This window comes from Bos taurus, chromosome 2 (genome assembly GCF_002263795.3).
Source record: "Bos taurus isolate L1 Dominette 01449 registration number 42190680 breed Hereford chromosome 2, ARS-UCD2.0, whole genome shotgun sequence".
In the NCBI taxonomy this organism is placed as follows: Eukaryota; Metazoa; Chordata; class Mammalia; order Artiodactyla; family Bovidae; genus Bos; species Bos taurus.
Genome location: NC_037329.1, coordinates 84,580,726 through 84,594,442, shown reverse-complemented (window position 1 = coordinate 84,594,442; position 13,717 = coordinate 84,580,726). Strand labels below are relative to the sequence as shown.

The window sequence follows — 13,717 nt, the reverse complement described above, 5'->3', positions numbered from 1 at the left end:
AAATGCTACTGCTGCTAAGTCGCTTCAGTCGTGTCCGACTCTGTGCAACCCAATGGACAGCAGCTCACCAGGCTCCCCCATCCCTGGGATTCTCCAGGCAAGAACACTGGAGTGGATTGCCATTTCCTTCTCCAATGCATGAAAGTGAAAAGTGAAAGTGAAGTTGCTCAGTCGTATCCGACTCTTTGCGAACCCATGGACTGCAGCCTACCAGGCTCCTCTGTCCATGGGATTTTAGTCATACATATTTCAGGAATAATGCAAGAACATTTCTATAAAATTTCAGGAGAGAGATGATTTTGGAGCAGTGAAGAAGAATGAATAAAGCTTATCAAAAAGGATGTGGCCTCTGATTTAGATATTTCAAATCACTTCTAGTATACCTGGGTGTGTGAGACATTGTGTCTATGAATAAAGAGAAAGTAATCTGGGAGGAATATGGTACCAAGTAAATGTTTTACTATTTTAAAAATGTTCAGTAATGTACTTTTCTTATTTTTATAGACTGCAGTCTGATAAATCTATTGATATATGTTCTAACTGACCTTTATATACATTTGAATAGTGTGTTTGTCATTTTCTTAGGCAACAAGATGCTGCCTTAGACTCAGCGACTCCTGATGAAAGCACACTTCCAAAACTAACCACTTCTGCAATAGAGAAAGACATCTTGGTAACAAGATATTTCTTTGTCAGTATAATTAAAAGTAAAGGAAGACCTTGAAGGTGCTTTTATGCTTTTGAGATTATTCTGCACTTCTTCCTTATGGAACTATGTGAATGTGAGAGTAAATATGAAGTTCTATAAAATTGCTCTGTTGGATGAATGGAGGAAATCGTACTCTCCCTTGTCTCCTAAGACCACAGAGAATCTCAAGTCTCCTTGCTCCTATGTTAAAGCTAGCCTCATCATGTATAGCTTTTCCATGTCTTTATTCTATGAGAAATTATCTTAGTTATGTAATGTACATTTCACAAACCATATCAGCTTACTTTATTTTTTTGTTTTTTTTTTTAGCTTACTTTAAAAAAGTGATTCTTCAAGGATTTCAAATATAAAAATTTTAAAAAGTAAATATCAAAGACTTTAACATTACTAATTTGAAAGTATTTTGATATTTGAATTCTTTTCTAAGTGACTTGTAAAAGCTTGTGAAAATACATTGAAGTTAAATGCCCATTACTAGAGAAATACTGTCACATTTTAAATTAATTTCTCATGCACACATTTAACAACATTTGAAAATTATGGTATGGACTACCAATAGGCCAATTGGAAATTTCATAAATCCTATGGTATAATATTTCTGAGACTAATGAATAGGGAATATTGATTCACTTACAGCTTTTAATATCTACTTCTGATTGACAATAATACAAGGTCCCTAAAGCCAATTTTCACACAATTCTACTTCCACGTGGGTTCTGTTTAGCGTATTACATATTTGGTAATCTAACTTCTTTGAACTGTGGTGTTGGAGAAGACTCTTGAGAGTCCCTTGGACTGCAAGGAGATCCAACCAGTCCATTCTGAAGGAGATCAGCCCCGGGATTTCTTTGGAGGGAATGATGCTGAAGCTGAAACTCCAGTACTTTGGCCACCTCATGCGAAGAGCTGACTCATTGGAAAAGACTCTGATGCTGGGAGGGATTGAGGGCAGGAGGAGAAAGGGATGCCAGAGGATGAGATGGCTGGATGGCATCACTGACTCGATGAACTTGAGTCTGAGTGAACTCCGGGAGTTGGTGATGGACAGGGAGTCCTGGCATGCTGTGATTCATGGGGTTGCAAAGAGTCGGACACGACTGAGTGACTGAACTGAACTGAACTGAACTTCATGTTTATAACATAGTTATGAATTAAGATAAGAGCTTTGACTTTCATGAGATAAAAATCATCTTTTTAATATAAGTAAGTAAGTGAAGTCACTCAGTCATGTCCGACTCTTTGCAACCCCATGGACTGTAGCCTACCAGACTCCTCTGTCCATGGGATTTTCCAGGCAGGAGTACTGAATGGGTTGCCATTTCCTTCTCCAAGGGATCTTCCCGACCCAGGGATCAAACCCGGCTCTCCTGCATTGCAGGCAGATGCTTTACTCTCTGAGCCACCAGGGAAGCCCCAAATAGGAGAGATCAGATAATACCAGGGCTTCTAAGGTGGTACAGTGGTAAAAAACCTGCCTGCCATGCAGGGGACACAAGGAAAGTAGGTTGGATCCCTGGGTCGGGAAGATCCCCGGGAGTAGAAAATGGCAACCTACTCCAGTATTCTTACCTGGAGAATCCCATGAATAGAGAAGCCTGGCAGATTACAGTCCATGGGATCATGAAGAGTTGGATTCGACTGAATGACTAAACAGAGCACACACAAATAATGGCAATACAAATTGCAGAAGACCATTTTTTATAATTTGTAAATTATTTGTTCTAAAACTTTAATTTTGCTAAGTAGTTTTATTTTTGATAAATACTTCTCTTATTATAGTACTAAAGTGAAAGTGCTAGTTGCTCAGTCATGTCTGGCTCTTTGCAGCCCCAGGGACTGTAGCCCACCAGACTCCTCTATCCATGGCATTCTCCAGCAAGAGTGGGTGGCCATTCCCTTCTCCAGGGGATCTTCCCAACCCAGGGAATGAACCCAGGTCTCCTGCATTGCTGGCAGATTCTTTACCATCTGAACCACTAGGGAAACCCATTATAGTACTAAACCCATCTCCATTTCTTGCTCTCTTTTCTATAGAGATATTACTATTATATCCACCATGGAATTGATACGGACCATGTAGCACCAATGGAAGATTCTTGGCTGGAGCATGTATTGAATTTAGTCCCCCAGCATCTGAAAGTCCTCACTAACAGCATACTTGCATTGTCTGATGAAATGAGAGAAGATTATCTTCTTAGTGTAAAAAAATCCATAGGTAAATCAGTGTTTCTCTTTGCTTTATGATTTGAATGTATCATATTAAATATGAATTTTTGAAAGTTTATAATTGACATCTATACTTGAAGCTATTTATTATATTTATTATGCTGTTTATTGTTTTGCTGTTATATTGCTTCAGGTCTCAGGCAAATTTCATTAATAAAGTGTAGCAAAAAAATTTCAAAGCAGTCTTTCTATTTGTAGGGGTATATCCCCTCAACAAAGAACATAACTGAAAATTTTAATGTTAGTTAGCATTCAGTTCAGTTCAGTTCAGTCACTCAGTCGTGTCCGACTCTTTGCGACCCCATTAATCACAGCACTTCAGGCCTCTCTGTCCATCAGCAACTCCTGGAGTTCACTCAAACTCATGTCCATCGAGTTGGTGATGCCATCCAGCCGTCTCATCCTCTGTCATCCCCATTCTCCTCCTGCCCCCAATCTCTCCCAGCATCAGGGTCTTTTCCAGTGAGTCAGCTCTTCGCATCAGGTGGCCAAAGTATTGGAGTTTCAGCTTCAGCATCAGTCCTTCCAATGAACATCCGGGACTGATCTCCTTTAGGATGGACTGGTTGGATCTCCTTGCAGTCCAAGGGACTCTCAAGAGTCTTCTCCAACACCACAGTTCAAAAGCATCAATTCTTCAGTGCTCAGCTTTCTTCACAGTCCAACTCTCATATCCATACATGACCACTGAAAAAACCATAGCCTTAATATTACTGATATCATAAAGTAGAGTGTGATCAATTACAAAATTATTGCAATGTATCAGAGGTTAGCAAACTACAGCTCACAGGCCCAATTTGGCCCGCTTCCTGTTTTTGTAAATAAAGTTTTGCTGAACACAGCTACACACATTAACTTGCATATTGTCTTTAGCTGCTTTTATACCATAAGAGACTGAGTAGTTGTGGTAGAGATCTTGTGGCTCACAAGTTGAAAATACTAGCAATCTAACCCTTTATATAAAAGTTTGCTGACTCGTGGTATAAACCAATAGACTCTAAGACTGACTAATAATCAGCATCATTTAAAAAGTGCTCATTTCTGCATCCATCTGAATTAAAACCTCTGGAGGCAGGTCTTTCATATCTATGCTTTTTTAAAGAAAGGTTCTCCAGTTGTTTGTGGTGGTAAGCCTGATATAACTGACTCTGTGTCAGAGCGGGAGAAATCATATTGCTTTGAAATGGTCTGGGAACCCTTCAAGGAGGAGACCATTCATTGCATTTAAGACTGCTTTGAGTGTGTCAGTCATGTCAAGAGCCAAATTCTTGCCCCTGAAGAGTTCATAATGTAATAAGAGGGATGGACAGATTACTAAATGATAAAGCGGAGTAGCAAGTACAGTGAGGAGAGAAATCGAGAACATGTTCTAAGGGAGAAGAGGCCATGTCTGATTTGTTAGGAAGGACTCGGGGGTACCTGGACCGAGTCATGAAGGATGAACATGTACTAGGAAACGTGCATGGCCTAAGAAGTGGTGGGAATGATAGTAGACAAAAGTGAAAGGCTCTTCTGGGCTTGCAAGCCCTTCTGGTGGCCCAAGAAAAGGGTGCATTTCAGGAAAGAATATTAAGGGCTTACAAAAGGCAACTTCTTAAAAGCATTTGAGGGTAAAGGAGAGTCACTGAAATATTTTAAGCAGAGGGGTAGTAACATATTTGCATTTTAGAAAGAGCATCTTCAAAGAAAAGTAGGAAGAATAGAATTAACTGAATTAAGGACCACAGAAGCAGAGGGAGCTCACTTTACTGATTTCTTAACAAGATAGTTCTATGCTCTTAAGCAATTTAAAAGAGAGCAGAGCAATATTTATCTTTCCTCACTGAAGAGAAACTACTGCTCTGTATTGTTGATTTTCAATTCAATAAGACTACTTTCAGTGGTACATAGCTCAAAAGGAAAATATAGTATTACAAGAAATGATTTTCAAATGAAAGAATGGGACATCATTAAGAAAGAGTACATACATTCTCAAAGACACAGACATCATAGATTTTCTCAAAAAAAATTTAAAAATCTCTTGTGTTTATAAATACACACATTGCTCATTATTTTAAAAAGCTTAATGTAAACAATTTTAAAGGAGTTAATTTTGCAGTTGTTTGGGAAATACTGTAATTACTGTAAGATTGTTGATAGGAACTTTTCAATTTTCTTTTAGTTGATTTTGTTTTGAAAGATCCTAGAGAAAAGGAAGATGACAAAAAGGTAGAAGAACTTCCACCCCATCGTGCTGAGTAAGGAATCAATTTTCTCTAAGAATATTGACTTTGTGATCATCTCTGTGTATGTGGATATCTTTATACACTGGTTATATTTTCTCATATATATGTTTATATGTGTACTTCATTTATACAAGTGGTTGTATTATCTTTATGTATTTAAGCCCTAATATGTTATGTCTGGGCTTCCCAGGTGGCTCAGTGGTAAAGAATCTACCTGCCAATGCAGGAGACAGGGGTTCCATCCCTGGGTCATGAAGATCCTATGGAGGAGGAAATGGCCACCCACTCCAGTATTCATGCCTGAAAAATCCTATGGACAGAGGAACCTGGCGGGCCATAGTTCATGGGGTTGTAAAGAGTCAGACATGACTAAACACAAACACATTATGTTTACAAATTGTTGGATAAATGGATAGACAAGCAGACGTACTGACAGATGAATGCCTATGTGGTTAAAATATAAGTATGCTGGTGAAAGAACTTGATACAGACATTTGTATTTGCACAGCTCCAAGCATGGGCTTCAGATATGATGCAGACATGAAAGCTTGATGGCATTTTGAATGCCTCAAAGCACATTGGGAATGTTACAGAAAATATGCAAATATAGAACATATTTCATTTGATTACATGGATTAAAATATAGAATGCCCATAATACGAAAATTCACTTGCTATATATTTTCCCTAAAATAATTAGTGTTTTTAGGAATACATTTCTTAAATAGTTTCAATAGAACTTATGTGATTAAGTAAGCACTTCAATTTTGCTTTGTTTCTTTTATATCATTTAAAATTGCCCCAAATTGTTTATCTTAACAACTAAAAACAGAGTCAATATATTTTCTATGGAGAATATTTTTCTCCCAGGTATAGACAAAAATTATCCTTTGTAATTGTAAAGGTGGTATGGCCACAAATGACAAACTGAATTAAACTTACTATATATTACAACTAGACTAAGTGTTTAAAATTAATGAGTAAAAAAAATTACAGGCACAGAATATAAATGTTTAAATACACTCTGAAAGATGAAGATGGCCCATCTTTAATATATAAAAGATGATTATTCAAGTTGGAGGAGTTACAAAATATTATTATTAAACCCTCTATCATTCGTGTCTGACTCTTTACGACTCCATGAACTACAGCCTGTCAAGCTCCTCTGTCTATAGAATTGTCTAAGCAAGAATACTGCAATGGGTTATCATTTCCTTCTCCAAGGGTTCTTCCCGACCCAGTGGTCGAACCCTGGTCTCCTGCATTGCAGGCAGATTCTTTACCATCCAGCCATCAGTTACAGAATACATGTCTTTAAATAGAATGTTAGTGTTCCTGATTTTGTAATGACCTTTAAGTCAGAGGTGAAATTTAAGGAGATTTCCAGGCTAGACTATATTCTTAAAATGTTTTAAAACCGATAGGGGTATAAAATGTTTAAATGTTTCCTTTTAAAAAAGTCTTTGAAGATGTACATAAAACATAGCTGGCTATTCTTTTCTGCTTAATTACTGTTAGTTATTTGTGGACTCCATCAGATCAATCATTTAGGGAAAAAATGTCCTTATATAATAAAAATTCAAATCTAATTTTATATGCATTAGAAAGTATACTAAACCATAATGAGTATGACCTTTATATACTTTAAAGCGTAATTATATAACATGTTTTATTATTACCATGAGGGATCGTTTAAATTAAACTCAAAAAAGTATTACTCAAAAAGTATTTTGAATATTAGAATATTTTTTGATTTTTAAAGAAGATAATTAAATATTTTCTCTGTTTTCAGGATGGAAATTCTTCCAAAGCCTTGGAGGAAATCATTTTTAGCTGCAAGCACTTATATTCGGGATCACTTGAATGCAATGAACCCTACAATGTTGTCGGTGCTAGATTTGTGGCACAGTACTTTTAAGTAAGTATTTCTGGCCTTACTGAAGTTTTTTTTTTGTTGTCTTTTTTTTAAGAGAGATGAAAGCTATTCTATCTTAATTATTTCATTTATTATTTTAACTATAAATTTTAAAAGTCTTGCAAATTTAACCTAAGTATTTAAACATGGTTGTAAATAACAGAATTATATAGAGCAATAAGTGAGCATCACCATCATCTCTAATCCAATTCTCCCTTCCCCACCCCCCACCCAATTACCACATTTATTTTAAGGAGTAGTCATAGTTAAAGGACCGAATTGCCATACCTTGTTTTAAATCCCATGGAACATTAGCTGCTACAATAATCTGTATTGTTCAGAGACCTAGGAAGTACTGCCCATGTGACTGGCATGAGGTGAAGTTTCTGGGCAACTGTTGGAGATTATACCTCTCTGTGTGGGTGATGTCATGGTGTGAACACTGGGGGGCACTGTGGTGCTAAGGGTCTTGGCCCTAGGGCTGAGGACAGTGTACCTCACAGTTTAGAAGCTCGAGCTTTGTATGCTTCCCCTGTGCCATCCCTTCTGAGGCACTGGGGGGCATCCTAGCAATAGGCACACGTGGACATATGTATTTATAAAATATGCAGAAGTAATATAGTTTTATATTATTTTTCTCAAAGAGACCTCTCAAAACCTGGGTGGATCTTTGTCTAGAGGACACGGCACCCAGGTCTCCAGGGTGGTCCGTGAACCTTTTCTCACCCTTCCAGCCAAAGCCGCCACAGTTTACTAGCAATCTGCTCTCCAGGGTCTCTTGGTTCTTAATAGCAGGTATTGTTATGAAGGCACAATAATGAGCATATTTTCTCGCCTCCTGCAGACCAGCGAAGGGAAAGCTAAGAGCTCTGTGTGCTACAGAAGTGCAGCTGTTGTTTCTGTTCTGGGAAGCCCCCTGGACATACACTGGGGAGGCCTCGCTGACCAACTTCTCTGAATTCCTTCCGAAGTTGGGATCCTTAGCACACAGGAGCACCTAACCCTAACCAGGAAGTTAAGCCACCCAGAATCACCCCAGCTCTGCCACCCTCCCATCAGAGGCTTTCCAGTTCCCACCTGTGGGATGAATGTGGGTTTGCGGTGTCTGAGGCCCCTCCTCAACCCTCCCTCTGTTCCTCTTTCCCCTTCTTCCTTTGTTTAACAAATTTTAATTTAATCTCTTTGTACAGATACATATGTAAAGTGCATTGTTCTTTACTTTACCTGACTTCACCAACCTGGACTTTCTTTTCCTCATGGCTTCCCTTCTTTCCACCAACCCAGTGAAAGACATGCTAAGCATTAGTGGGGCATCTTCTCTCATTTTTTGTTCTGGGCTCTTGTAGCCAAATGTATATGTGTGGCCACACACATGTGTATACATGCTGCTGCTGCTGCTAAGTCACTTCAGTCGTGTCCGACTCTGTGACCCCATAGACGGCAGCCCGCCAGGCTCCCCCATCCCTGGGATTCTCCAGGCAAGAACACTGGAGCAGGTTGCCATTTCCTTCTCCAATGCGTGAAAGTGAAAAGTGAAAGTGAAGTCGCTCAGTCGTGTTAGACTCTTAGCGAGCCCATGGACTGCAGGCTACCGGGCTCCTCCATCCATGGGATTTTCCAGGCAAGAGTACTGGAGTGAGGTGCCGTTGCATACATGACATAAAACTGGGCTTTGTCAGTGAGACAACTTAACTGCTAGAAATGATATCTTTTCAACTTTCCGTTGTGTAATGTGGATTTATTTGTCTTTTTGAATTTGTCTTATAGGAATAGGAAGAGGCCATCTCCCTGCCCTGTGCTTTTCTCATTCCTTTCTTTTGGGTACTGGTACTCAGATATCTCTCCTGGAGAAGGCCTGTGATCTAATTTTGTATGCAATGATAAGATCATACAATATAGTATATTGTTTTCACAAAGGGTGTTTATATGCAGTAGTACATTTTCAAAACACTATCACAGTGTGGTTTTTGTTTTATTTTATTTTTTTAATTTTATTTTATTTTAAAACTTTACATAATTGTATTAGTTTTGCCAAATATCAAAATGAATCCATCACAGGTATACATGTGCTCCCCATCTTGAACCCTCCACCCTCCTCCCTCCCCATACCATCCCTCTGGGTCGTCCCAGTGCACTAGCCCCAAGCATCCAGTATCGTGCATTGAACCTGGACTGGCATCTCGTTTCATACATGATATTTTACATGTTTCAATGCCATTCTCCCAAATCTTCCCACCCTCTCCCTCTCCCACAGAGTCCATAAGACTGTTCCATACATCAGTGTCTCTTTTGCTGTCTCGTACACAGGGTTATTGTTATCATCTTTCTAAATTCCATATATATGCGTTAGTATACTGTATTGGTGTTTTTCCTTCTGGCTTACTTCACTCTGTATAATAGGCTCCAGTTTCATCCACCTCATTAGAACTGATTCAAATGAATTCTTTTTAATGGCTGAATAATACTCCATTGTGTATATGTACCACAGCTGTCTTCCATTCATCTGCTGATGGACATCTAGGTTGCTTCCATGTCCTGGCTATTATAAACAGTGCTGCAATGAACATTGGGGTACACGTGTCTCTCTCCCTTCTGGTTTCCTCAGTGTGTATGCCCAGCAGTGGGATTGCTGGATCATAAGGCAGTTCTATTTCCAGTTTTTTAAGGAATCTCCACACTGTTCTCCATAGTGGCTGCACTAGTTTGCGTTCCCACCAACAGTGTAAGAGGGTTCCCTTTTCTCCACACCCTCTCCAACATTTATTATTTGTAGACTTTTGGATCACAGCCATTCTGACTGGTGTGAAATGGTACCTCATAGTGGTCTTGATTTGCATTTCTCTGATAATGAGTGATGTTGAGCATCTTTTCATGTGTTTGTTAGCCATCTGTAGGTCTTCTTTGGAGAAATGTCTATTTAGTTCTTTGGCCCATTTTTTGATTGGGTCATTTATTTTTCTGGAGTTGAGCTGTAGGAGTTGCTTGTATATTTTTGAGATTAGTTGTTTGTCAGTTGCTTCATTTGCTATTATTTTCTCCCATTCTGAAGGCTGTCTTTTCACCTTGCTGAGGGGTTTCCTTTGATGTGCAGAAGCTTTTAAGGTTAATTAGGTCCCATTTGTTTATTTTTGCTTTTATTTCCGATATTCTGGGAGGTGGGTCATAGAGGATCCTGCTGTGATGTATGTCAGAGAGTGTTTTGCCTATGTTCTCCTCTAGGAGTTTTATAGTTTCTGATCTTACGTTTAAAAATATGGGTTCACAGATGGAGCTTCCAGAATACACTGGGCTGACACTGGAGGATGAGCATCATTGCCTAATATTGGCCATAAAGGGCTAGACTTTGTCTGTTACACAATGAAAGGAGGCAAGAGACAAAATCAAAGGAGGAAGGGGAAGAAGTAAAAACAACAAAGCTGAGATAAGAAAACAGTAAATAGTATGCTGCTGCTGCTGCTGCTGCTAAGTCGCTTCAGTCGTGTCCGACTCTGTGCGACCCCATAGACAGCAGCCCACCAGGCTCCCCTGTCCCTGGGATTCTCCAGGCAAGGACACTGGAGTGGGTTGCCATTTCCTTCTCCAGTGCATGAAAGTGAAAAGTGAAAGTGAAGTTGCTCAGTCGTGTCCGACTCCCAGCGACCCCATGAATTGCAGCCTACCAACCTCCTCCGTCCATGGGCTTTTCCAGGCAAGAGTACTGGAGTGGGTTGCCACTGCCTTCTCCAGTAAATAGTATATGTTATGTGTCCAAAATCAGTGTTCAGGGTTGTAGTGGCAGAGATAAAATTGGCAGAGATATATTTAGTTGTAGCAGCTAAAGCAAGGACAAGTGAGAAAGGAGCTTTGTGGTCTGTGGGTGGGAAGACAGCCCTACCAACTCCTATGTTGCCTTTGTTGGTGTAAGTCATTTTCACTCTGTGTGAATATTAAGAGTGGGCTGAATGGCATTGAAACATGTAAAATATCATGTATGAAACGAGATGCCAGTCCAGGTTCGATGCACAATACTGGATGCTTGGGGCTGGTGCACTGGGACAACCCAGAGGGATGGTATGGGGAGGGAGGAGGGAGGAGGGTTCAGGATGGGGAACACATGTATACCTGTGGCGGATTCATTTTGATATTTGGCAAAACTAATACAATTATGTAAAGTTTAAAAATAAAATAAAATTAATTAAAAAAAAAAAAAAAGAGTGGGCTGGGCTGTCATAGTGCTGCTCCTCTGAGTAGAAGCCAGTGTTGGACACACAGGGCATCCTTACTCTGAGTCTGCCCTGAATCTCAGCAGGTCTTGAAAAAATAGGCCATCTTTGTGTGACCGTCTGGTGGTTCAGATGGTAAAGAATCTGCCTGTAATGCAGGAGACCTGGGTTTGATCCGTGGGTTGGGAAGATCCCTGGAGGAGGGAATGGCTACCCAATCAGTGGGAGATCCGAGTGACTAAGCATACACGCTCTGTGTAACAATGAGTAAGGGGTGAGTTGGGAATGGTAATGCAGAAAATCATCGGAATGACTCTAAAATGCCTGAATGTGGAACCCTAAAGGGATGCTCTCTAGATGAAAATGTGCAAATTCTTGCCATTCAATATTTAGGCTTATAGAACCCACTTAATGTCAAAAATGGTATTTATAATGTAGTCAAAAATGTACATAACATCCAGGTATTTTTGTTTGAAAAATGGTGTATGCAGGGGGACACAGACATATATATATATACAGTGTATATATTAGTGTAGAAATTATCATAGAAATTACAGTAGAAATCAGAGGATGTCAAAGAAAAGATAAAGTGGATTTTTTAAATTCATGGTTTGACCAAGGTGAGCCCAATAAAATATTACTAGAACACCATGGATTAATTTACTGTACAGTACTCAGAGAGGATACAACTTGATTACCCTTTAAGTTAAGAGTGCTTAAAAAGGTGCTTAAACTAACTCATAATAAGAGAAATACAAAGAGATTGAAATAAAAACTACATTGAGATATCATTCTATTTTCCATTGGATTGACAAAATTCCAATATATTAACATCATGCATTGTTAGTGAAGATTGGAGAAATGGGCACCCTTTTGAGGGGAATCTGGTCATATCTATCAAAATTATAAATTCATTTATTCTTGAATCCAGCAATCTCATTTCTTGGAAATTAGCTTACAGATGAAAACCTGAAAATATAGCAAGTGATAGAGATTAAGGGTTCTTTATTGTGCCAGGTGTTAAGAGGATAAGCCTGGAAACAGCCAAGTAACCATTGATAGTAGACTGGTTCAATAAATGATGGTACAGTCACACAATGGAATACAGCCATGAAATACAGATGAGAACAGTATCAATGTGCTGCTCTGGAAAGGTCTCCAGGATGTTTTAGTAAGTGAAGAAAGCAAGTGCAGAGCACTGCCTAGAGTGTGCTACTTCGAATGCAACAAAGGAGGATAACTGGCAAGAGCACATGTTTCTAAATTCATGGAGCAAGCAAGAAACGTGAGCACTTGGGGTGTGATTGAAGAGGCAACTTGGGCCCAGTAAGAAGTGAGATTGTAGCAATTCCCTGGTGGCTCAGACGGTAAAGCATCTGCCCGCAATGTGGGAGACCCAGGTTCGATCCCTGGGTTGGGTAGATCCCCTGGAGAAGGAAATGGCAACCCACTCCAGTACTCTTGCCTAGAAAATTCCATGGATGGAGGAGCCTGGTGGGCTACAGTCCATGGGGTCACGAAGAGTCGGACATGACTGAGTGACTTCACGAAGAAGTGAGATTAGCTTTGAGAACCAGAAATCAAAGTCAGAGGCTGACTTGATGTTAAGTCTAGAGTGTTGGGCCAAGACTGCTGAAGACCCTTCTGCCTGAAATCAGTGATGGATCCAAGAATCAGGGTAGGTTACAGACTGTGATGAGCATCAAGTGGCGGGTGTGAGGATGGGAGGGATCCATGACTGACTGCTGAGTCTCCAGAAATTGACATCTGCTTGCTTGCAGCAGGTGAAGGATAGGAAGAGTTCAGAGAAGAACCCAACATTCAGTCTGGATGATTTGGGACTGTTATTTGTTGAGTATCTTTTTTTCCTGACTCTTTTGTAGTTTTAAACCAGTGATTAAAACTATTGTTCTACTCCTAGATTGTTGTAGGAATTGTCCTGAGAAAGTAGGACTAATGTCGGGTAGTATTTTTCCCATCTTCTTAACAATTCAGCATTTTGACCAAATAGGGGGCGTTATCAGGGATTTCATGGGAAAAGTTCTATAAAACTTTTGTAAAAGCCTGTCAGTCTCAAAACAGGAAAGATGGGTGCCCTGTGCTTAGAATTGTCTCTTGTCTCTAAATCAAACACCAAGGAAATGCAGGGAAAATTGGTCTGGTTGCTCAATGGCACAGTGGATTCCAGGGCTCCTGCCCTAGCAACTGCCCTTATTCAGGGCTGCTTCACATGGCATGCCCCTGCACCCTGATTTATAACTACCGCTTTAAAGCAGAAAGTCATGTTGAACATGTTGAGCTAGAAGCCTAAAGAGAGCAGATTATGTTTAGTATGTGCCGTCATGCTACATTTTAGAAATATTTTATGTAAAACTTTGCTTTGCTCTGCTTAGTTGTCCAGAATAACACATTACCAATGATTCTTCAGCAATGGCTCTACC

At 39.7% G+C, this 13,717-nt stretch overlaps 1 protein-coding gene across 4 annotated transcripts in view; it reads left to right on the top strand.

Moving 5' to 3' along the window:
- The window catches only part of DNAH7 (dynein axonemal heavy chain 7), a 257,550-nt gene that overhangs the window by 38,126 nt on the left and 205,707 nt on the right, over positions 1 to 13,717 (top strand). For all 4 annotated transcript variants that reach the window (XM_059874486.1, XM_025001611.2, NM_001143874.1 and 1 more), the window contains exons 6-9: positions 586 to 673; positions 2,744 to 2,924; positions 5,097 to 5,172; positions 6,952 to 7,077. In XM_059874486.1, the coding sequence (XP_059730469.1) occupies positions 586 to 673; positions 2,744 to 2,924; positions 5,097 to 5,172; positions 6,952 to 7,077 (471 nt within the window). The remainder of the gene's footprint in view (positions 1 to 585; positions 674 to 2,743; positions 2,925 to 5,096; positions 5,173 to 6,951; positions 7,078 to 13,717) is intronic.